This window comes from Dicentrarchus labrax, unplaced genomic scaffold, assembly GCF_905237075.1.
Source record: "Dicentrarchus labrax unplaced genomic scaffold, dlabrax2021, whole genome shotgun sequence".
Lineage (NCBI taxonomy): Eukaryota > Metazoa > Chordata > Actinopteri > Moronidae > Dicentrarchus > Dicentrarchus labrax.
The window spans coordinates 1632501-1657500 of record NW_026136721.1 but is presented as its reverse complement, the minus strand read 5'-3'; the positions used below and the strand labels follow the sequence as shown (position 1 = coordinate 1657500).

General features: G+C 41.5%; 2 protein-coding genes across 7 annotated transcripts in view; one reads left to right on the top strand and one right to left on the bottom strand.

The window, feature by feature from the left end:
- Positions 1-25000, bottom strand: part of LOC127355195 (receptor-type tyrosine-protein phosphatase mu) — a 137154-nt gene that overhangs the window by 17995 nt on the left and 94159 nt on the right. The window contains exons 19-26 of the mRNA XM_051385797.1: positions 23744-23876; positions 21950-21982; positions 15432-15556; positions 14141-14215; positions 13388-13414; positions 10921-10932; positions 6551-6741; positions 1728-1815 (exon numbers count right to left, since the gene is read on the bottom strand). Coding sequence (XP_051241757.1) covers positions 1728-1815; positions 6551-6741; positions 10921-10932; positions 13388-13414; positions 14141-14215; positions 15432-15556; positions 21950-21982; positions 23744-23876 — 684 coding nt within the window. The remainder of the gene's footprint in view (positions 1-1727; positions 1816-6550; positions 6742-10920; positions 10933-13387; positions 13415-14140; positions 14216-15431; positions 15557-21949; positions 21983-23743; positions 23877-25000) is intronic.
- On the top strand, positions 715-1624 carry LOC127355232 (mucin-1-like). 6 transcript variants are annotated; one of them, XM_051385915.1, is made up of 3 exons: positions 715-895; positions 1126-1196; positions 1233-1624. In XM_051385915.1, the coding sequence occupies exons 1-3, from the start codon at positions 828-830 to the stop codon at positions 1523-1525; spliced, it is 432 nt and encodes a 143-aa protein (XP_051241875.1). In that variant the 5' UTR covers positions 715-827; the 3' UTR covers positions 1526-1624. The 6 variants fall into 6 exon arrangements, with proteins under 6 accessions (XP_051241875.1, XP_051241876.1, XP_051241873.1 ...); XM_051385916.1 differs by lacking the exon at positions 1126-1196 and adding an exon at positions 1002-1072; XM_051385913.1 differs by having other exon boundaries at positions 715-1072.

Sequence of the window (25000 nt, the reverse complement as noted above, 5' to 3'; positions counted from 1 at the left end):
TACATAGCAACCCTTTATTAGGTAGCATTTTGCTAACATTAGCTATCAGCTGTAACAAGCTTGCAAACCATTGTAGATTACTTCGCTAAACTTTCAACCAAATGTGGTTGTCTTGTCAACATGGATTATCCTCGGTGGATTAAATATAGTATATTAATATACTACACACACACACACACACACACACACACACACATAGACATGTGAGCTCCCTCCCAGCAGCCGAGGTGCCTGCAGCTGATTGGCTGTCACAGCTGTCACACTCTGTTATCTGAAACACACACACACACACACACACACACACACACACACACACACACACACTAGTCACACAGACAGCTGTGTGTTACTGGCTGGTGTGAAGTGTGTCCCTGCAGGCCACCGTAGCTCACAGCAGCCTCTATCATACCTCATTAGCATAATTACCCCACCACAGGACAGAGTGTGTGTGTGTGTGTGGGATGTTAGCACATTAGCTTCAGCAGTTACATGTTGTGTTTGTGAGACCTGAAGCTTTGTGATGATAAAAACAACAACAACAACACCAACACCAACAACAAACAGGCCCATCATCTGTGTGTTTACTGACACACTGAAAGGCTTGCTGCTTTAAAGGGAGCACAACCGGAACAATAACAATAACAATGCATTTTATTTATATAACAAACATCTGTAATTATAATAATACGAATTATATAATTCATGTTCCTGGGTGGAAGTCGGTTTAAGGAGCTCTGATTGGTTAATCTACGGCAGACAGACGGACTCTCGTGTTAAACTGAAGCAGTGATGGTTCCTATACGTTTTTATTAATATGCAGCTCATCTATGAATAATAATAGGTCAGTACCAAGTCCCAGGTCAGCACCAAGTCTCAGGTCAGCACCAAGTATCAGGTCAGCACCAAGTCTCAAGTCAGTACCAATCCCAGGTCAGCACCAAGTATCAAGTCAGTACCAAGTATCAAGTCAGTACCAAGTATCAAGTCAGTACCAATCCCAGGTCAGCACCAAGTCTCAGGTCAGCACCAAGTATCAAGTCAGTACCAATCCCAGGTCAGCACCAAGTATCAGGTCAGCACCAAGTATCAAGTCAGTACCAAGTATCAAGTCAGTACCAATCCCAGGTCAGCACCAAGTCTCAGGTCAGCACCAAGTATCAAGTCAGTACCAATCCCAGGTCAGCACCAAGTATCAGGTCAGCACCAAGTATCAGGTCAGCACCAAGTATCAGGTCAGCACCAAGTCTCAGGTCAGCACCAAGTATCAAGTCAGTACCAATCCCAGGTCAGCACCAAGTATCAGGTCAGCACCAAGTCCCAGGTCAGCACCAAGTATCAGGTCAGCACCAAGACCCAGGTCAGCACCAAGTATCAGGTCAGCACCAAGACCCAGGTCAGCACCAAGTCCCCGGTCAGCACCAAGTCTCGGGTCAGCACCAAGTCCCAGGTCAGCACCAAGTCTCAGGTCAGCACCACCAAGTCTCAGGTCAACACCAAATCCCAGGTCAAGACGAATGGGTCATGATGCTGCAACATGTAGGTTCCGTTGATTATCTCTGGTTCACCCAGCCTCACATCAGTGTTATTTATTATATATTAGTAATGATCCGTGTCTACTGCAGACTGATGCTATGTCTCTACCAGAACAAGGCACCTTGTCAGACCGGTTTCAGACAGCCTCCAGTAGGTCTTTACATTCACAGTGTGAGTGCTGCAAGAGTACGTACAGGCGATGATGTTTCCGTAGCGATTCTTCATGCGGTTCTCGTCCTTTTTGGCTGAATCCCACGGAGCCGACTGTCCCTCGAAAAAACTCTGAAGAGACACAAAAGCAGAGTTTGTTTAAAAGGAGAACAGATCCGGAGTGATGAAACTCAGTGAATGGCTTCATGAATTATGCAGAGGATGTGTTTGATTTCCTGTTCTCTCCCTGAACACACACACACACACACACACACACACACACACACACACACACACACACACAAACACATACACACAGGCGCTGGTTTTATGGTCAGAGCAGATGATTAAGTCCAATTATGAGAAAGAGGCTCAGAGAGAAGCCGGAGGCGTCTAAACACTGATAGTTGTTTTTTTACTGTGTTCAAACTGAGTAAAAGAACTCTGACGGTTCAGTGCTGAAACAACACGTTTACTCTCCGAGAACCTCCGTGGGTTCGTCTCTGCTCAGAGTCACTGCAAAGCTCAATATCTAATACCAGTATCTGATATCAATATCTAATATCTAACATCTGATATCTGATATCTGATATCTAACATCTGATATCTAACATCTGATATCTGATATCTAATATCTAACATCTAATATCTAATATCAATATCTGATATCTGATATCTAATATCAATATCTGATATCTAATATCTGATATCTGATATCTAATATCTAACATCTGATATCTGATATCTAATATCTGATATCTGATATCTAATATCTGATATATAATATCTAATATCAATATTTAGAAAACGTCTCTTGGAGGTGGAAGTACAGTTAGGGTGCATTTCTCCTGCTTTCATCTATCTATTGATCAGTCTGTCTGTCTGTCTGTCTGTCTGTCTGTCTGTCTGTCTGTCTGTCTGTGTGATGAAGGAGCTCACACACACTTTGATCCACAGCAGCTTTCCTGGGTCGCTTATTAAAATGCCTGCAGACAGAGAGTGTGTGACAGCACTCTAACAGCCCCAGACATCAATCAAACTGACACACACAGTAACACACACACACACACACACACACACACACACACACACACACTCCTGATTGACAGCGAGGAACAAAGAGAGGGAAAAAAAAGGACAGGAGAATCGAATTAATGACTGTTTAATAATTATAATTATTATTATTATTATGATAATAATATGTAATGCAGAGACAAGGTGAATCTAAAGCCTCTTTAGACCTCCATGGAAGTGGAAATGTTCTGTGATTGGTCAATTTATTTCTCTAAAATATGTTGTGAATAGTGAAGATGCGAGACAGACTGTCTATCTGTCTGTCTGCGTCTGTTTCCCTGGTTTCTGTCTCACTGTCTTTGACACCACACATCACAATATTCATGAGGACATCAGTGTGTTAGACCTGGATGAGTCCATCTTATTAAATGATTGATCGCTGGTATCGACAGTCGCTCAGCATCAATGAGGAGCTGTTCAGTTTGTACGGGGTGCGTTCACATTATTGATCCAAAAACGGAACCAAGCAGCAGCTCATGAAATGTTTTCCATCAAACAAACATGCTCGTCTGCCAGTCGGCGACAGACATTCACTGAAGGAAGTGCACAGACATGGTGAACCTCAGTTTGTGTTAGCATGAATGCTACGCTGGAACCGCATGCCGACCCTTCCTGCTGCTCTGGGAGTGTCTGCGAACCATCGGGAGGATAAAACATTCATTACAGAGGATTATTTAAAGAGTGTTTGAAGACTGTGGAAAACCTTCAGAGCACCAGGAAGTGTCTTTATGAGCCCTGTGACTCCAGAGTAATGCTAACACAAACTGTGGCTAAGTGGATCTAAGCTAAAAGACAGTGTGTGTTGGGCGTTAGCTAGCGTCTGTCAGCTAGTTGACAAGAACACATGATGTTAAGAATCTGAAAACCAAGAAGGAGTCTTACCTCGTTAAGCTGTCCAATCAGATTAATTAGTAAAGGAGAAGCATGGAGGGAGATAACAATCATCACTACCGCAATCACTAATCAATTCATCGATCAATCACTGCAGTCTGCTTTAAAATCTACAGAGGATTAAAATCCTTCAAATTCCCACATTTATTTTGAAAATCCTGAGCATAAAGTCAGAACATTCTTCTTCAATGATGGTTTCATATGGCACTAATCCTCTATAGATAATGATTGATTATTGATCAGGTCAAAATGATCACATTAACTCATCACGTGTTCGTGTAGTAGAAGTAAATAATAATGTGTGGTTAGATCCCAGAACACAACAAACATTCAGATCAGCATGTTTCCATGAACCCCAGTACAGCAGAGTGATCCAGGACCAGGACTGAAGATCAAAAGATCATAAAGGTCCAACACGTCTGGAAATGAATGACAATAAATGATAAATAAATTCTTTTGTGTTCAGTATAATAATATATAATGGAAATATAATAAGATGATGGTTCAGATAATTAATTATATAATAACAGTTCATCCATTACAAGTCATGTTACATATGTTTAAACTGAACCTTTGTTTACTGGTTCTGAACAGTTCTTTCTAAATAAAGTTTTAAAAGAAGATTTTCTCTCTTATTAGTATGAACAAACATGATGCAGGGAATCGGTAGACGACTATTGATGAACTGATCAGGAGTTTGTTTTTTCTCAGTGCAGACCTGATCAAACCCTGCATCCTGGTCCCTGTCAGACCACCTTCAGCAAACACCTGACCGGGTTATTCTGGTGGGCATGGAAACATACCGCCATTTAACAGGCAGACAGACAGACATACAGACAGACAGACAGATAGGCGAAAGGAGAGTGCGACAGAAACACTGGAAGAACTCCTCACCGCTAAATTTCTGCAAATGGAGGGTGAAAATACTCAGAGTGTGTGTGTGTGTGTGCTAGTGGGCTGCCCTCAGGGCTAATCCATTATACATAGTGAGTACACACACACACACACACACACACACACACACACACACACACACACACACACACACACACACACACACACACACACACACACACACACACACACACACACACACACTGTTTTGGCCCATTAGCTGGAGGGAAGATCTATAATGTATGTCGTGTGTGTGTGTGTGTGTGTGTGTGTGTGTGTGTGTGTGTGTGTGTGTGTGTGTGTATGTGTGTGTGTGTGTGTGTGTGTGTGTTCAGGTAAGTAACATCCATTAGTGAGTTTCTCTACTCATGAAAACGGATAAACACACACGCACACACTTGAACATTACTGGTGCGTTCCCCTTTTGTTCCTTTAGTTGGTTCATTGAGAATCTAAATATCAATCTATATTTAAATAATCAATGAATTGTTTTTCACAATAAGCAACAAACTGAAGCATTAGTAAACATGTAAACATCAGCTGTTTAATATCAGAATAATAATCAATGAACTGCAGAAGCTGATTAATCAATAATGAAATGGATCCTGTTCAACACTGTTTCAGACGAATCACTGTCAGCCCCACAACCTCTGTGACACTGAGTGGCAACCATCTATAGATACCCCCTAACAACCATCTAGCCTATAGATACCCCCTAACAACCACCTATAGATACCGCCTAACAACCATCTAGAGATAACCCCTAACAACCATCTAGAAATACCCCCTAACAACCATCTTTAGATACCCCCTAACAACCACCTATAGATACCCCCTAACAACCATTTAGAAATACCCCCTAACAACCATCTTTAGATACCCCCTAACAACCACCTATAGATACCCCCTAACAACCATTTAAAAATACCCCCTAACAACCATCTATAGATACCCCCTAGATACTCCCTAACAACCACCTATAGATACCCCCTAACAACCACTTACAGATGTCGTCAGATACAGACTTATTTAGGGACCGAGCCAGCGACAGCTGGAGGTCCCTATTGTATCTGCTATGTTTCTTCTTAGCTATTATTATTTTTAGCGCCTTCGACTGGAGGCCGCAACATGCTCAAAAACTCATGAAACACGACGCACATGTCAGTCGTGGCGAAAATTGGAGTATTATCTAGGTGTCCATTATGAGCATGGCGTAATGGACCCTCAGGGGTCCATAAACTGTACCATCCAGGGCCCCATTCACCGATATGCATACAAATCGGCACACGCATAGATCTTATTCAGACAAACAAAAAATCCGGTGGGCAACATATCCCAAACCCAACAGGAAGTCGGCCATTTTGGATTTAGCGACCATTTTTGGCAATTTGCACACGTTGTATTTGACCAAATTCCTCCTAGGGAATTTATCGGATCACCATCAAATTTAATCAGTGCAATCTAAAGACATTCATGATTAAAATTGGTGCTATTTACGACATTCTGTCGAACTAAAGGTTCAGTCTCCTTGCTGGTTGTTCTGATTCACAATCATTACTGCTGTTTAACAGGTTATAATCAATAGTGATATCAGAAACATGTAATGACGAGTCGACTAGGATCATCTTTAGTGGGGGCTGCCTTACAACTACCTAGTAACACCATAGCAACTGCCTATCTATTTGGTTCAGATAAAGTATAAATGAAATAAAACAATGACAACATCCCTGTGGTCAACTTCTACACACTAGAAATGACCTAGTAACAAACAATAACACTGTGTGAAACCACCAATGACTACAACGGAAAAACATTTCTATGGAAATTATACATTTTACATAAAAATGATTCTAACTAGATATTATATACAAACAATGTGTTTGTGGTGATTACATGAAATTCTTCCAACATTTTAAACTTTCGGATCTTTACCTTTCTAAATGCGTGTGTGTGATATAAATGTGTATTTATGTATATAAATGTGTGTGTGTGATGGTGTCCTCCTCACCTCGTACTCCTCTTTGAAGCCGTACCCCTCGGCACACTTCATCTGGGTGATGTGCTGCAGGAGGTCGGCCACTCGAATGGCCGGGTGCAGCTGACCCGTCTGGTAGGGCAATGCCTCCCGCTCTGACTCCCGCTGCTTATAGTGGGACTGGACCAGGCTACTGGTTTCACTGGTCATAGTGTGGCTGTCATCTGGAGGAGGAAGAGCAGAGAACGGAATATGACAATGAACAGGTCAGATGAAGGTCCACAGACATGACCAGTGATATGATGTATGTTGATGGTGGATGGCACAGACCAGACCAAACTGACCCGGGTCAGAATCCAGAAAAATTACTGGTTGTGAGTGACTCAGGATCAGGTGTGGGCTCGTGAGGCCACATTAAGTTCTGTAGTATAAATCTGGGCAGACACTGTACAAATAAAACCCGGTTTCACATTGATTGTGACTTGTGAGAGAGACCAATGGAGGATCTGACTGATTCCCAACAGGCAGATGACAAAGTCTAGATGAAATGATGATTGAACACGAACCTTTACTAACCAATTACAAATAATAATGACATCAATCTTCATAACTTGTTGGGCCGCCTGGTTAGCTCACCTGGTAGAGCTGGTGCCCCATCTATCTGTACCTGATTCCCTGCTGCAGTGGCCCAGGGTTGGATTCCAACCTGTGGCCCTGCTGCATGTCATCCCCTCTCTCAACCCCTTTTCCTGTCTATCTTCAGCTGTCCTATTAACTTTACAACCTGTACGAAAAGTCATTTTACAACCTGTACGAAAACAGAACTTTTTAACCTGTACGAAAACACAACTTTACATAAAGATAACTTTAGAAACTGTACGAAAACACAACTTTACATAAAGATAACTTTAGAAACTGTACGAAAACACAACTTTACATAAAGATAACTTTAGAAACTGTACGAAAACTCAACTTTACAACCTGTAGGAAAACTCAACTTTACAACCGTATGAAAACACAACTTTACTAAAAGATAACTTAACAAACTATGAAAACTCAACTTTACAACCTGTACGAAAACTCAACTTTACAACCTGTACGAAAACTCAACTTTACAACCTGTACGAAAACACAACTTTACAACCTGTATGAAAACACAACTTTACTAAAAGATAACTTTACAAACTACGAAAACACAACTTTTTAACCTGTACAAAAACACAACATTACAAACAGTTAACCCTTTAGGCGCCGGGTTTTATTTTGAAAAATAGAGATTTTGACATCTATATTTCAGAAGGCTCTGGCTTGAAAGTGGTTTGAGATAGAGACAAAGTGTAAATGGGACAAATATTGAGAATGACCTAAAGTTTATCTAGGGAGTAAATTTCCCCATCTAATTTGCATATTATGACGTCATATGGCGGGGGCCATATTGGATTATGTAATTTCCATGAAATACCTGATATTTTGAAAGAGAGTTGAACTTATTTCATCAGATTCACCCCCCTCCATCCATTTGTTATGTTGTCCACATATCAAATGAACTCGGAAAAAGTAAATTATAAGCCAACAGTCGTAAACTAGAACTATTACTACACCACAAAACTCATGTAAACAGTAGGCGTTTTTTATGATTTTTTAAAATCATTTTATCATTATAATATGATAATAATAATAACAGTAGGCGTTTTTTAGTTGCAGAGGCCTAATCTGTGCCCATCTATCCAGATAAAAGTTTGTAGTATTTGTAGAGTGTGGAACCTCTCATTGCAAGGCACAGTACAGAGGGAGTGCTATCCCCACTAGTGTTGGGAGAACAGTTGGACTCGTGTGTGTTTTGTGCTTCGTGAAAACTGCTGCGTCGCATGGCTGCACCACTGCCGTGCATGGACGCACCGTGCCCGACGCGGTAGAAAGAGTGAACCCAGCGCTATTCTCACCACCCCCACTACTTCCACCACATCCATTAGCTCCCCTACTGATACTACGAGTTTGTGTATCATTTCCACTCCCACCTATGTTGGGCAAAGGGTCGTGTGTTTGTGCTTGTGTGTTTTCCTCGCTTTGCCCGGCAGCGCCATTGCAAAGACACACCGTGACTAGTGCGCTCACTAATCGACCGGCCGTCATCTCCCAAAGGTAGATTTTCCCCTTCAGAATCAGGATCAGCGAATAGGAGACCCATCACTTCCCTAAGCGTCAACTTTTTGCTTGCCGTTTTCGTTTATTTCGTCTCAATAACTCCTAAATCCAGCAATACTGCTTCAGCATAAATAGCGCCGTGGCAGACTATTTCCGGTTTCTCACCCAACAGTTTGGATGGTACTTCCTCAAACATTTTGCATTGAAGCATGACGTATTTCTGAGCTAAGGTCTAAGTACGGGATGTCTGCCAACTAGTGGAGGGGAGTATGAATGAGATATAACACTATTCGGAGAAAACTGCTGTTCAGTACTGCGTCGTGTCGCAATTTTGCGACTTTGGCGCTTAAAGGGTTAACTTTACAACCTGTATGAAAACTCAACTTTACAAAAAGATAACTTTAAAACTGTACAAGAACTCAACTTTAATCTGTATTAAAATCATCAGGATCATATTTTTATGTTGAAATTATTTTCTGGTTTTCCATGAGACATACCTGGCTGCTCTTCCTCAACTCCACTAACTGCTGCTGATTTATGGAGTTGTTTCTAAAATAAGCTAACTGCTGCTAACAGTAAAGTTAAATGCTGTTAGCTCGTGCAGCTAACCTTAGCTGATTTGGCCCCGGGGTTTCTCAGCACTTTATTCCCTAACTTCCTGTTTTTACAGGAAATATGAGTAAGCAAACTGCTCTCTGCTTCCTGTTTCATGTGGACTTTACGAACTGACCAGGTGTAAACTGGACTGTGGAATGGTGCAGGTATTCTCAAGCAGTCCTACTTCCTGTGTAGACAGGAAGTCAAAGGACAAATTGAATCAGATTGTACAGCGTCTGCTCAGCTTTAGATTGTTGTTTAATCAGTTTTATCATCAACAAAAAGGATGAATAATCTGATAATGTAAATAAATGTCCACGGCTACCACTTTGTTACCACAACAACACAGATGAATGGCACACACATCACGTGACATCAGATCACATGACCTGAGAGAGGATGGTGATTGGACCTTCTTTTCACACTGCTGCCATAATGATTGATCACTGATCAATAATCTGATCAAACAAGATGGAGTTTCAATCCAAACAGAATGTATCAGTACTGGTCCAGATCTAGTACAGAATGTATCAGTACTGGTTCAGATCTAGTACAGAATGTATCAGTACTGGTCCAGATCTAGTACAGTATGTATCAGTACTGGTTCAGATCCAGTACAGTATGGAATGAGTACTGGTCCAGATCCAGTACAGTATGTATCAGTACTGGTCCAGATCCAGTACAGAATGTATCAGTACTGGTCCAGATCTAGTACAGTATGTATCAGTACTGGTTCAGATCTAGTACAGTATGGAATGAGTACTGGTCCAGATCTAGTACAGTATGTATCAGTACTGGTCCAGATCTAGTACAATATGTATCAGTACTGGTCCAGATCTAGTACAGTATGTATCAGTACTGGTTCAGATCTAGTACAGTATGGAATGAGTACTGGTCCAGATCTAGTACAGTATGTATCAGTACTGGTCCAGATCTAGTACAATATGTATCAGTACTGGTCCAGATCTAGTACAGTATGTATCAGTACTGGTTCAGATCCAGTACAATATGTATCAGTACTGGTCCAGATCCAGTACAGTATGGAATGAGTACTGGTCCAGATCCAGTACAGTATGTATCAGTACTGGTCCAGATCCAGTACAGTATGGAATGAGTACTGGTCCAGATGGGGTCCAGGTTCTTGGAGCTGCAGTGTAAAAAGAGCACAGAGTTCAGAGTCCTGGATCAGAACAGACCTGTTTGGTAACGTGGTTTTGGACTCTGACATTTGAACACAGACTCGGCGGCATTTCCTTCCACTACTCTCTCTAACTCTGTTCTTATTGGCTAGCCTGGAGGCTGACTGACCAATCAGAATCTCTCTATCCCAAACAGCCCAACCAATCGTGGCGAGGGTGAAGAGATGGCCGATGATGTGATGGAGGTGGTGGTTTGAGATTCGACGGAGGACACAACAAACACGACAACAAAAAACAATCAACCAATCAGAGGTGGAGAGATGGGCGGAGCTGAAACCTGATTGGTTTGGAGGTGAAATAGTGGGAGGGGTTGGGGATTGTGATGTCACAATTTCACATAGGGGTTAAAATGAGGCAAAATGATGACATCACAGTGAGCGGTGGGTGTGGCTCCATGCGCTGTGGTGACAGACACCCCCCCATCATGAGTCCCCCCCGTTAGCCCCAAATTTAACCACTTACCATTAATGGGCACTTTACACAGAGAAAGATAGAAGAGAAGAAGAAGAGAGAGGAGACAGGGTATAAGCAACAACTTTAGCTTTAGCCTAAACTTAAGCGGATGTACGGCTAACACACAGCTAGCATGAATCAAACTAGCTCCTAGCACTGTAGTAGCTCTATTTGAACTTAAGAACAGCTATCAGCAAGTACCTAGGCTAACCTGGCTAACCTGGCTAACCTGGCTAACTGTAGTGTAAGTGTAGGACTCGTGGCCTGGCCTAACGTCACAACCTCTGGCCTGAAGAGCATTTAACTAAGGAGAGAAGAGAAACAGGAATTTATGTGACAGTTTGTGTTCCCCCTCCTTCACTTGGAAATTAAACTAGCCTAGCATTTAGCAAAGCCGTTAGCATCCAAGTTTAGCCTGAACTGGTAGTTTTAGCATAGATAAGAGGGGTGTGATGTGTTTGCTGGTCACAGCTACTCAAAAACAAGAAAACAAAGATCGACACTGCTGGATTTATTGTAGTGTCAATATTGTCTTTCACAACAGAACAAACAGCTACGTCAGCTAACTGCTCAGTTCGTCTCACTGCAGCACATCACTCTGATTAGTCTGTTATCTGTTTGACATAACTGCTGTCACTTAGGCTCAGCTTCAGGAAGGTTTGTGCATTTAAACATTAATAAAGTCAATATGTTCTGTCTTGCGCCTCAAGTTGGCGCTAACTTTCAATATTTAACTTTGAGGTGTTTGAGAACCACAAATTGCCTAGTACTAGTTAGCTTTAGCCTGGACTTAAATTAGTGCACATCTAACATGAATCATAGTAGCTCTATTTGAACTTGTGACAGCTAGCAGCAAATGCCTAGGCTAACCTGGCTAACGTGACTGTAGCGTAAGTGTAGGCCTGTAAGTAGCCTCAGCTTACGTCATAACGTCTGAGTGTTTAGCTAGCCTAAGGAGAGCTGAGAAACAGGAATTCATGTTTGTTTTCCCTATCCTTCACTTGGAAATTAAACTAGCCTAGCATTTAGCACAGCTGTTAGCATCTGAGTTTAGCCTGAAATGGTAGTTTTAGCATAGATAAGAGGGATGGGATGTGTTTATAGGTCTAAACTAATGTGTTAAATCTTTGTTTTCATTTGAGTTTATAAATCATCATTTGAACAAGTTTGCATCCAAATAATTCTTAATGAGTGTAAAGATCTGATGTTAGTAGCAGGCTAGCAGTAGTAGCAACAATTCAATTTAATGATCATCAGTAACTTAATTGGCTTTTGATAATCAATTAATTGTAAATTGTTTTTACCAGCTGTTTTGACAGGAAAGATTTATTTAAGTTTGTCTGACTTCTTATTCTGATGAATTCATTTGAAATAAGTTTGGAGAAATGCTGCATGACTCTAATGTACTTACTAGTTTTAAGTTCAATGAACTGAATGGAATTAGTACAATTGACTTAATTTACCCAAGTTAACTCAACAATAAATACTTGAGGTAATTGTACTCAAATCAAATATTTACATGCTTTAATTTACTGAGATAATAAACTCTAATGGTTTAATGTTTCCTCAGAAAGTTTGTGTTAGCTTTTAAAAATACAATTTTATATTATTTCAGACAGATGACGACACACAAGCCAATATTCTTTAATTGAGCTTGATACTGTTCACAGTGAAAATAACGTTTATTAACAACTGAGCTTAGCACAGCTTCCTTCATTGTGTATTTAAGGTGGACTTATTTTATCCTTCTGCTCCTGAAACATTTGCGACATCCAACAATCCCAATGAGACGTCCAAAGAGTGAAAGGACCTGAGTCTGACTCCTGCTTTCATTTCCTCCCCCCCGTCCACGTGTCCGTGTTGTGTCCATGCAGAGGTTGGAGGTCACAGACAGACGTGACGTCAACACGACACGCAGGAATGTTGTGGATGCGGGGATGGAGTGAAGCCCACCGTCGTTTAAAAAGCAAACCAAAATCAAAACAAACCAAAGAAAAAACATGGAAATAATAACACAAATAAAATAAAATAAAAACAACAAAAATAAATCTAACGTTTAAACACAAAACAATAAAAGAAAATTAAGAAAATAAATACTCTAATAAAGAAATGATCAAATCATTTCAAATAAATTCTAAAAATGTAAAATAAATCAAAGTACCCCCCCCCCCCACCCACCAAAAAAAAGAAAACTTGAAGCAAAAACTCTCAAAGGGATAAAAACTGTAAAATAAACTGAAAAATTAACTGAAATTAATTCAATAATTAAAGATGGAGGATTTGGAGAAAATAACCAAAAGCAGCTGAACGAGAAGCAAGCAGGGATGGATGGAAGCCAGAATATCACTCTCTCTTTCTCTATCACCTCTATCCTGTCTCTCTCTCTTCTCTGGCTCACCTGTCTGTCTGCTTCCTGTCTGTCTACCTGTGCAGGTTAATCTGTCCTACAGAGGAAGGAAAGGAAATAGTGTCTCACCCAGAATGGCCGTCGGCACGAAGGGATCTGCCCTCAGGACACATCGGCAGCAGACGGACAGACAGACAGACAGGGAGAGAGGCAGACAGACAGGGAGAGAGGCAGACAGACAGGCAGGATGATGGAAAAAGAAGAGAAGAAGAAGGGAAAGTTAGCTCCCTACGTCTGTACATGCAGCTGACTTCAGAGGACGCCTTTAGCTCGTGTTTCTAGAGTTACAGTCAGACTGTGGACATATGACGGCCTTTAGCTCGTGTTTCTAGAGTTACAGTCAGACTGTGGACATATGACGGCCTTTAGCTCGTGTTTCTAGAGTTACAGTCAGACTGTGGACATATGACGGCCTTTAGCTCGTGTTTCTAGAGTTACAGTCAGACTGTGGACATATGACGGCCTTTAGCTCGTGTTTCTAGAGTTACGTGTTGTTACGAACACGTTAGGAATTGTTAAAATGTGATATTTCTTAAAGGGAGTTTGGTGCAGGGAGCTTTTAGTTGGATTCAAACTGCTGATATGGATCATTGTTAACGTTTAGTCTCCACTACAGAAACACTAGCTAACTGCTGAAGGCTGATCAGGTTGATTGATGCTTTAATAATGGGAGTATTGATTACTGATCAGGATCATTTGTAAAGTACTTTCCTGGATAACATGAGGAGCTTGTTATTAATGACTCTGGGATTCCTCATAGTGTGAAGAGTCATCTGTCTGTGATTCATCCATTGACTGAACGGTGAAAGGTGTGTGTGTTACCTGGATAGTAGGAGTTGGGGACGGTGGTGCTGATGGTGTTTGTCTTCAGTGTGAAAGAGGACGGAGACGACACAGCTGGAACACGGAGACAAAACCACACAGTGTTAAGAGTCCCGGTGGAACCCTTTAAGATCACGTCCACTCATATTGTTCCTCTGCTAGACAATGTAGGACAACGCATTTACAGAAAATACATTTTAGTCCCAGTAAAATGTTTTAGACAAGGAGAGCGGCAGCAGAGACCCCCCAGGGTACAGAACAGAGCAGGCATCAATGCAATCAGAAAATGACACTGATTAATTAGATACAACATAAAGGAGGAGCTGGGGTGGAGGTGGGTTGCAAAGCTGCTTATAGAGGAAGCAGCAAAGATAGGCAGGCTAAAGCATTTTAATAAGGCGCCATGAATGATATCTGCCAATTGGATGCTTGAAGGAATCAGCTGAGCTGTGTGTTTACGACTAGCTGTGATCAGCTGACTGACTTCGTGACCTCTGACCTCTGCCTGAGGTCGCTATGCTTAATTCCTTTGGATTTTTAGGTTGAAATTCATCACTTCTCCTTCCTGTGAAATGAAATGTGACTCCTGGTAAACATGAACTAACCGACTTCAACAATTGTACAAAGAACTTTATCGCTCGTACAAAAACAACAAAAAGACAACTTTATCAGTGATTTGGGTGAACCTGGATCATATTTAATGCAGAGAATAGTTCTTGGCTGCTCTGTTATGATGGTGAAGATAAGAGAAAAAGGAACATCGGACATCAGTTGCATTAGAAATAAAGAGTTGAAGGCTGAAAGAAAGAGAAGCAGAGTGAGACATTGTGTCTGCTGGAGGAGCTCAGAGGAGGTGAAAGCCTGGGGGAAGGTCGTCTCCTCCGTCCTCTAAACCTCCATCATCCCTCCATCATCCCCCTCCGGCTGCCTCTCTGACAGTCCATACCTTCATGATAAACCTTCGCTCTCATCATCCCTTCATAACAGCCTCAGTAATCTTCTGTTTCTCTCTCTCGGTTTTTGTCAAACTGTTGAATAGAATTGTTTCCTCACAAAACGTTGAGGCGTTCGCCAGCACACTATCTGAGCGACTACCGTTAGCTTCCCCAGCTAACATGATGAATGAACATGAATTCTGACAAACGGTGTTGATGTTAGCCAACAGTAAATTATATTAGAGTACAAAGCTACGCTGTGTGGCTAACAATTTTCTTATGTTAGCTTTTTTAGCAATTTGTCCACATTAGCAGTAAGGTAACGTTAGCTAGCAGTGATGTCAGCGTGTACTCACTGCGTCCATTCAGCGTGTGCGTGTGCGTGTGCGTGTCCACCATTGTTGTGTGTTGGGAGTTGTTGACCATCAGAGTCATTTCCTGTCTGGAGCTCAGCGTTTCCTTCCTCTTCTTTGCCAACTTCCTGTAAAGACAAAACAAACAAACAAACACAGTCACATGGTTGATTTCAGCGTCTGCAGCCCGCCCGTACAGAAGGAACAGAGTGTTTTTACACATTTAAGGTGGTATGAAATTAGTTTTTAAGGATTTATTTTTCAGTAAAGGTGGTATTAGTGGGAGTTTTGGGTGTTTCCTCTGTGTTAAGATGGTTTATAGGGCGGCTGTGGCTCAGAGGGAGAGCGGGTCGTCCACTAATTGATCCCAGACTCTTCCGACTGCACGTCAAAGTGTCCTTGAGCAAGATACTGAACCCCAAACTGCTCCATGCCACGTCATCGGTGTGTGAATGAATGAGTAAGTATTTATATATATCTGTCTGTCTGTCTGTCTGTCTGTCTATCTATCTATCTATCTATCTATCTATCTATCTATCTATCCGTCTGTCTGTCTGTCTGTCTGTCTCTGTGTGTCTATCTATCTATCTATCTATCTATCTATCTATCTATCTATCCGTCCGTCCGTCCGTCCGTCCGTCCGTCCGTCCGTCCGTCCATCTATCTATCTATCTATCTATCTATCTATCTATCTATCTATCTATCTATCTATCTATCTATCTATCTATCTATCCATCTGTCTATCTGTCTGTCTGTCTATCTGTCTATCTGTCTATCTGTCTGTCTGTCTATCTGTCTATCTGTCTATGGCTCTGCATTCTCCATCCTCGTCTATCTTTTTCTATCTGTTGAACTCCTGAAGAGGACAAAATAACATCTTTAAAAACATCCTTTCATCCTCTTGTCCGTCCATCAACCAGCACACAAACACACACACACACACACATACACACACACTCACTCACACACACACACACACACACACACACACACACACACACACACACACACACAGACACACTCGCTCACACACATACACACACACACACACTTGCTCACACACACACACACACTCACTCGCTCACACACAGGGACACTCTGTCCGTTTTAAAAGCTCGATATATTTTCTCTCTTTCTATTCCGAGTGTGTGAATAAAAAAACATCCATTTGTCCGATTACACACACGCACACACACACACTCAAACAGAGGAAAGTTTAACCCTGACCTGAAAATGGAAATGGAAAAAATATTGAAATAAATAAATAAATATAAAAAACAGGCTTTTAAAGTGAAAAGTAAGACATCAGTGAAAGCAGCTGAGTGTGTGTGTGTGTGTGTGTGTGTGTGTGTGTGTCGGGGTTAACATGGAGGACGGTGAAAGCGCCCCGAGGCGACGCTGCCCTCCTCCTCCTCATGTCACCTATTTCTTCTTCTGTGGTTCAGTCAGACAGTAAAAACCTGCAGCGATTCTTCTTCTCTGAGTCAGACCTGAACCCTCAGAGTACAAACCTGTCTGCCTGCACAAAGCTGTCTGTCTGTCTGCTACAGGTAAACACACAATAGTGTCCTTCTGTTTCAAAACACAAAGAAACACACAGCTACCACAACAACCACAAAGACACACACAGCGAGACACACAGCCACCACAACAACCACAAAGAGACACACAGCGACCACAAAGAGACACACAAAGAGACATACAACAATCACAAAGAAACAAACAGTGACCATAACAATCACAATGAGGCACACAGCGACCACAACAACCACACAGCGACCACAACAACCCGGAGAGACACACAGCGACCACAAAAACCACAAAGACACACACAACAACCACAAAGACACACACAGCAACCACAAAGAGACACACAGCGAGACACACAGCATCCACAACAACCACAAAGACACACACAGCGACCACAGCAACCCCAAAGACACACACAGCAACCACAAAGAGACACACAGCGAGACACACAGCGACCACAACCACCACAAAGAGACATACAGCGACCACAACAACCACAAAGACACACACAGCAACCACAAAAAGAAACACAGAGACACACAAAGACACACACAGAGAGAAACACAGCGACCACCAACCACAAAGAGACACACAGCGACTACAACAACCACAAAGACACATACAGCAAGCACAAAGAGACACACAAAGAGACACACAACAACAACAAAGACACACACAGCGAGACACACAGCGACCACAAAGAAACACATAGCGAGACACACAGCGACCACAACAACCACAAAGAGATAAACAGCGACCACAACAACCACAAAGACACATACAGCGACCACAACAACCACATAGAGACACACAGCGACCACAACAACCACAAAGACACATACAGCGACCACAACAACCACAAAGACACACACAGTGACCACAGAGACACAAAAAGAGACACACAACAACCACAAAGACACACAGAGAGAAACACAGCGACCACAACAACCACAAAGAGACACACAACAACCACAAAGACACACAGAGAGAAACACAGTGACTACAACAACCACAAAGACACACACAGCAACCACAAAGAGACACACAAAGAGACACACATAAACCACAAAGACACACACAGCAACCACAAAGAGACACACAACAAGCACAAAGACACACACAGCGAGACACACAGCGACCACAACAACCACAAAGAGACACACAGCAACCACAACAACCACAAAGACACACACAGCGACCGCAACAACCACAAAGATACACACAACAACCACAAAGAGACACACAACAACCACAAAGAGACACACAATAACCACAAAGAGACACACAGCGATCACAAAGACACACACAGCGAGACACACAGTGACCACAACAACCACAAAGACCTCCCATAAAGACACACCGACCTGGATCAGGTGTTGGCAGATTATATATAATTATATTATTAATAATTTCCCTTTGGGGATAAATAAAGTATTTTTATCTATATGAGAGTGTTTTCACTCTGAACTCAAACGGATTTGAAGTTTTCTCTTTGGACTTTTTCATCCTGTCAAACTGTATTTTCTCTCCGTTTGTGCCTCTTCCTTTTTCCTGCAGAGCTGAGCCGACCTCTCTGACTCCAATCAGCTGTCCTGACCTTTGACCTCTAACCCCCCCCACATGATGAATGACTAGAGAGAGAGAAGGAGCAGGAGATAACCTCACTTTACCAAGGAAATACTGTAGCAAAACAGCTTTTATCTGTTTTCATATCAATGGAGACTGTGTGTGTGTGTTTGTGTGTGTGTGTGTGTGTGTGTGTGTGTGTGTGTGTGGTCATGACATCATCAGCGAGGTGTCAGGGGTTGATTGATTTAGTAACACTTAACATTAACACAGACACAGATGCATGTCAAGGCTAATCTATGCTAATCTAATGAGCGACAGGACAATGCTGTTAGCGGTAATGGATGTCAGAGTGTGTGTGTGTGTGTGCGTGTGTGTGTGTGTGTGTAGGTGTATCTCTCCTTGTAACGATCATTTGATCAGACAGGTTTATTACAGCCGGCTAATTCTATTAACCCTGTTCCACTGCACACTCACACACACTCACACACACACACACACACACACACACACACACACACACACTCACACTCACACACACACACTCACACTCACACACACACTCACAGCAGTAAATCACAACAGTCTCTGTGAAAAGGGCCGTCCACATACTTTTGGCCACACACACATACACACACACACACATACACACACACACACATACACACACACACATACACACACACACACACACACACACACACACACACACACACACACACACACACACACACACACACACACAGCGACCTGAGGAGGAGTGTGTGAGCACTTCCTGTCTCCTGGAGGAGGCGTCGGTTGGAGATAACCTGCAGGGGAAACTCTCACACATTTATTGATCCGAAAGCTTCAGAGAAATTTTATTTTTACTTTCAGCGTCCACTGAGCCAATCAGGGCGAGGAACCGGAGGAGTGTTGGACTCAAGTTGAGCGACGCTGAACTGTTATTACGTACTATTTAATTTGTACGTAATTATTGTAAGTGAACAACTGTGGATCTACAGCAGTCCGCTGTGCCCTGAAGGCTCCAATGTACCAACTAGGTAGTGAGAAAATATTTAAAAAAATAGTATTACTTATCTTATTTTGTGATATTTTATCAATTCTAGAAAACCACTGTATTGATTTTTGTGTTTAAAGCCCAGCGGCTGATATCAGTGCTGTAAACTGTGGCTGTGTTTAATATAGATGCAGATCCACTGTTTCTGTTGCATTAAGAAGTGCTCTTTATATTTTATCACAATATATCACGATGTATTGGACCATAACCCCTGTGTCCTGATACGTATCGTCAGATTCAGCCAATACACAGACCTTCTAGGTACCGTTACTGTTTGTTATAACAAAACTATATTTTCAGTTGTAAGAAAATAGATCAAAACTTCTCTCACTACTGCAGTGCTGCAAACTGTAATATTTCTCTTTAAATAGAATGAAATCCACATAATCTCTCATACATAACAATAAATATATCCACAAACAATCCGTTCTGGGGTTGCAGCCAACAGACGGTGAGAAATGTCAAACTAGTTCAAACTATCTCTGATTTACAGTCTGGTTTATAGCAGGCCCAGTGTTTGCATAAGTAGGGTGTGTATCAGGTCCTTATATGGACATATCCTGTGAGTTTTGTGATGTTTTTTGATTGCCACGTCCCCTCTGAAGTTCATTGGTCAATATGTTAAAAAATACTTATATTACATATTGACTAAATCTGCAAACAAAAATGCTGTTAAAATGCTTGTTTTCTGAATGGAGTTCGGTTGACCAGGGCTATGCTAACTTAGTTTGTAGTAAAGTAAAACTGATACATGTAATCAAGTAACAGACACATATTTTAGCATTGTTCAGCAGCGGATGTCATGTCTGACACACTATCCCTGACCATGGGTGTCCCTCAGGAGTCCATTCTAGGTCCAACCTTCTTCACAATATACATACATAATGTTCATGCTGCTGTTCTCATATTCACCTCTATGCTGACGGCACCATCTTGTATTCATCCATCCCCTCCCTGACCACTGCCCTGTCCTCCCTGCAGCTCAGCTTCAACAGTTTCCAGAACACCTTCTCCAACCTTCACCTAAACACTAAGACCACACATTTGGTTTTAAACATGTGGTCACCTCCCCCTCAATATCTCCTCCTTGGATGGTTCAGAACTTGAATTTGTCACCTCCTACAAATACCCGAGTATCTGTCCTGATAGTTCTCTCTCCTTTCAAACACACATCAACACCCTGCTCTCCAAAGTCAGAGCAATAATCAGTTTCCTCTATTAAAATAAACCATCATTTACCCACTCTGCAAAGCACAGCTCAATCAAAGTGACAGTCCTCCCAATTCTAGACTACAGTGACTTAATCTACAGGTTCACCTGCGGATCTCTTCTCAATAAACTGGATGTCATTTACCGTACCACCATCTGCTGTGTCACAGGTTTCCCTTTCAGTGCATATCACTATAACCTGTACTCTCTAATCAACTAGCCATCACTCCATAGCAGACCTCAGATCCACTGGGACCAGTTTATTTATAAACTGATCAAATCATCATATGACTGATAAAACCTCCCTATCTCATCTCCAACAGGAAAAAAAATTATGTTCTAGCAAATTCATTATTCTGGACACCCTGAAGGTCTGTACCGCCTTTGGCTGTCAGTCTTCTCAATCTGCCGCTCCCAGAGGCTGGAACCAGAGACTAGAACCAGAGGCTGGAACCAGAGACTAGAACCAGAGACTAGAACCAGAGACTAGAACCAGGGACTGGAACCAGAGACTAGAACCAGAGACTGGAACCAGAGACTAGAACTAGTGACTGGAACCAGTTGAAAAAGTTGTAAATGAGAACTGGTTCTCAATTGACTTATAAATAAAGCTTTATAAATACAGGTGAAATAAAGATTTTCAGCAATAATAACTACAAAAAGAATCCACCCCTGCGATAACGACAACGACCAACAACATCGATATATGCTTGTTGTGTCGACTAATTGATAGTTTTACATTTTAATTTATTTTGTTTTATAAAAACCTGAATATTGTTTCAGTTCGTTTTTTTATGTCTATTTCGGTCAATTAAAATGTTTTTAGTTTAAGTAAAGTTTGATAAAGGTAGAATGCAGCATCAGGGGCTGAAGGTCAGGAGCTAAAGGTCAGGGTTAAAGGTTAATGTTCAGTTGGAGGGGAGGAAGACAACAATTGGAGTTGATCAATGATCAATGGGAAGAGGGTCAGGGGTTAGAGTTCAACGTTTCAATGTTAAGAGGTCAACGTCAGAGATTATGGGTCAGAAGGGGGGCCAGAGGTTAGGGGCCAGAGGTTAGGGGTAGGCAGGCACACAGGGACGACACACTGATTTCAGGCTTTCAGGTGTTGAGAATAATGTGAGGGTGGAGGTCAGAGGTCAAACAGGTTACTTACAGGTAGTAAGTGTAGGAGTGATAATTTCTTCGTCTGAGTGGTGGGGGCGGAGCAGAGGAAGGGATGAAATGGAGGGAAAGAAAAAACAGAAAAACAGAAAAAGGAGAAAACAACAGATTAATGTCTCGGAGAGAAAAAACAGAACAGATGAGTTAAATTATTGTGTGAGGAGGAGGAGAGTGGTGATTGGCTGGTGTAAGGTGTCAATCGAAGTGTGAGGGTGGGGGGGTGACAAGGAGAGACTGAGAGAGACTCAATGTTTTTACAGTCAAATCAAACAGACCTGAGCAGGTAAACCACAAATACACAGTCAATACACACAGTTCATACACACACATAAACGGGCACACAAAGGTTGCTGATAATGATCCTGATCAGTGATCAATACTCCCATTATTAAAGCATCAATCAACCTGATCAGCCTTCAGCAGTTAGCTAGTGTTTCTGTAGTGGAGACTAAACGTTAACAATGATCCATATCAGCAGTTTGAATCCAACTAAAAGCTCCCTGCACCAAACTCCCTTTAAGAAATATCACATTTTAACAATTCCTAACGTGTTCGTAACAACACGTAACTCTAGAAACACGAGCTAAAGGCCGTCATATGTCCACAGTCTGACTGTCAATACGGGATCAATATCATCCATAAAGATACATTGTATACTGATCAATATCATCCATAAAGATACAAGAGCAGTATGGGTAAATGATTATTATCTAGTTAAAGAAACAGAGTAATTATCAGGACCCTCAGAACTACTTCCAGCTCCGTATCCCTCCACCTGTCAGCAGGGCGTAGTAACTTGCTGTCCTACAAACGACACTAGTTCTGAGCAGTGGAAGGTTACTGTGTCTGATCACCCTTTAAACATCTAGCTTCCTGTTTTCACTCCCGCTCTAATGAGCCTGACCTCTGCCTGCTCGCAGAGTGGAAATCAAACGCACCCGGTCGACATTAAAAAGCTCATTAGAGCCCAAACAACCGCCTCTCTCTCTCTAATATCTGTTAGAGAGATCAGAGCTCGATCGGCCCAACAGAGTCCAACCGAAACTCACTGCGCCGTACCGACACACACACACACACACACACACACACACACACACACACACACACACACACACACACACACACACACATCTGTGTGCAGCCTGAAGCCATTCAGCTCGAGGCGACTCTGGAAAAAAAGAATAAAATGTTCTTTCATCTAAATTTCTCTCTTATCGTCGACGTTCTCCAAACACAGAGGCTTTTCTCTGTTTAAGTGTGTGTGTGTGTGTGTGTGTGTGTGTGTGTGTGTGTGTGTGTGTGTGTGTCCCAGCGGGAGGTGGGGGGTGGGGGGTGTTTGATGTTGGAGAATAAAGTCGGTCCACATATAGTTTAATGGTGATTACTGCAGCAATCTGCTCCATTATTCATCCTCATCATCCTCACTGTCACTGTGTGTGTGTGTGTGTGTGTGTGTGTGTGGACGTCATTGAATCTTTGATGTAACTTTATTTATCTACAGTACATACATACATATGTGTTAATATAATATACATTTGTTCATTAATACTAGTCAGAGGTGGAAGCACAGTTTAATTAGTTGTCCATGTGGTTATTGTTGTGATGTGGTTTTATAAAGATACATTTAACTCATTGTTATCATTAATAGTTATTAATATTATTAATTATGAAAAGTCAAATTGCAACAATAAATGAAAACATAAAAACAATACAAATATAAAAGCAGTCAAACGTCTGGCTCATGCTGCGCAGAAAAAGAAATGAACAGTGTGTCTGATATTCTTACCGTTTCTTCATCAGCAGGATGACTCCAAGGAAGATGATGATGAAGAGCAGGATGCCGGCGATGGATCCGGCGATCTTCACCGTGTGATCTGACTGTTTCTCCTCTTCTGGTTCTGGTTTCCTGGTTGCAGCTCCTGAAACCATTAACCTCCATTATCCAACAGTAAGTATGTCAAACTACCATTAACTTCCATTAACCAGTACAACAATTCTCTTTAACTAACAACTATTAACATTAACTACTTTTGACCAACATTATACCCATTTAACTACAGGTGATTACCACTGAGTTCATTTCATTTAAATATCACAAAACACAATTCATTAACCATTAACCTTTAATAAATATCACTGTTCACAGCTGGTATTCTGTAAAACTTCATCAACTGCTTTTAATTACCATTAAGTTTCATCTACGGCTATAAAGTAAAGTCTGTATACGTTGTTTACAGGAAGTGAAGAGCAGAATGGATGAGATGGAAGAGACAATAGAGAGAAGCTATTGTTAATTAACTTTTTGGATAGTCAATTGGAATTAATGGCACTCAATGGTAACTAATTGTAGTGTTATAGATAGTTAATAGTTATAACATAATTAATAGTAGTTAATGGTGATTGAATGAATTAATATTGATTAATGTCCCAAGTTTGATGATCAGAACAGGAGAACTGATCTGGAATTTAAAGATAGTTCATGTTAGTGGTAGTTAATGGTTGTAATTCATGATTAGTGAAAGTTAATGGTTGTAATTCGTGATTAGTGAAAGTTAATGGTTGTAATTCGGGATTAGTGGTAGTCAGTGGTTGTAATTCGGGATTAGTGGTAGTCAGTGGTTGTAATTCGGGATTAGTGGTAGTCAGTGGTTGTAATTCGGGATTAGTGGTAGTTAATGGTTGTAATTTGTGATAAGTGGTAGGTAATGGTTGTAATTCAGGATTAGTGGTAGTACAACATATGCTGACATTTTCATACGTCTGTCTGAATCAGAATACGTTTTGAAGAAGTTCAGTTTTATTTTCATGCCTGAAGAGCAATTCAATTTTCAATTCAATTCAATTCAATTTTATTTGTATAGCGCCAATTCATAACAGAAGTTATCTCAGGACACTTTTCAAATAGAGCAGGTCTAGACCGAACTCTTTAAAACATTATAGGAGCAATAAAACCACTGAGCGAGGTTGTTGTAATTCATTAATGAAAGGGTTAACTAAATCCTTCATCACAAATTCAATCCAGTTCTAATATTAGTGAATATTA

Coding starts and splice junctions, on each gene's coding strand:
- LOC127355232 (XM_051385911.1), top strand. CDS start 828: ATGAATAATAATAGGTCAGTACCAAGTCCCAGGTCAGCACCAAGTCTC. Junction 1,073..1,125: donor AGGTCAGCACCAAGTATCAG/GTCAGCACCAAG, acceptor TACCAATCCCAG/GTCAGCACCAAGTCTCAGGT.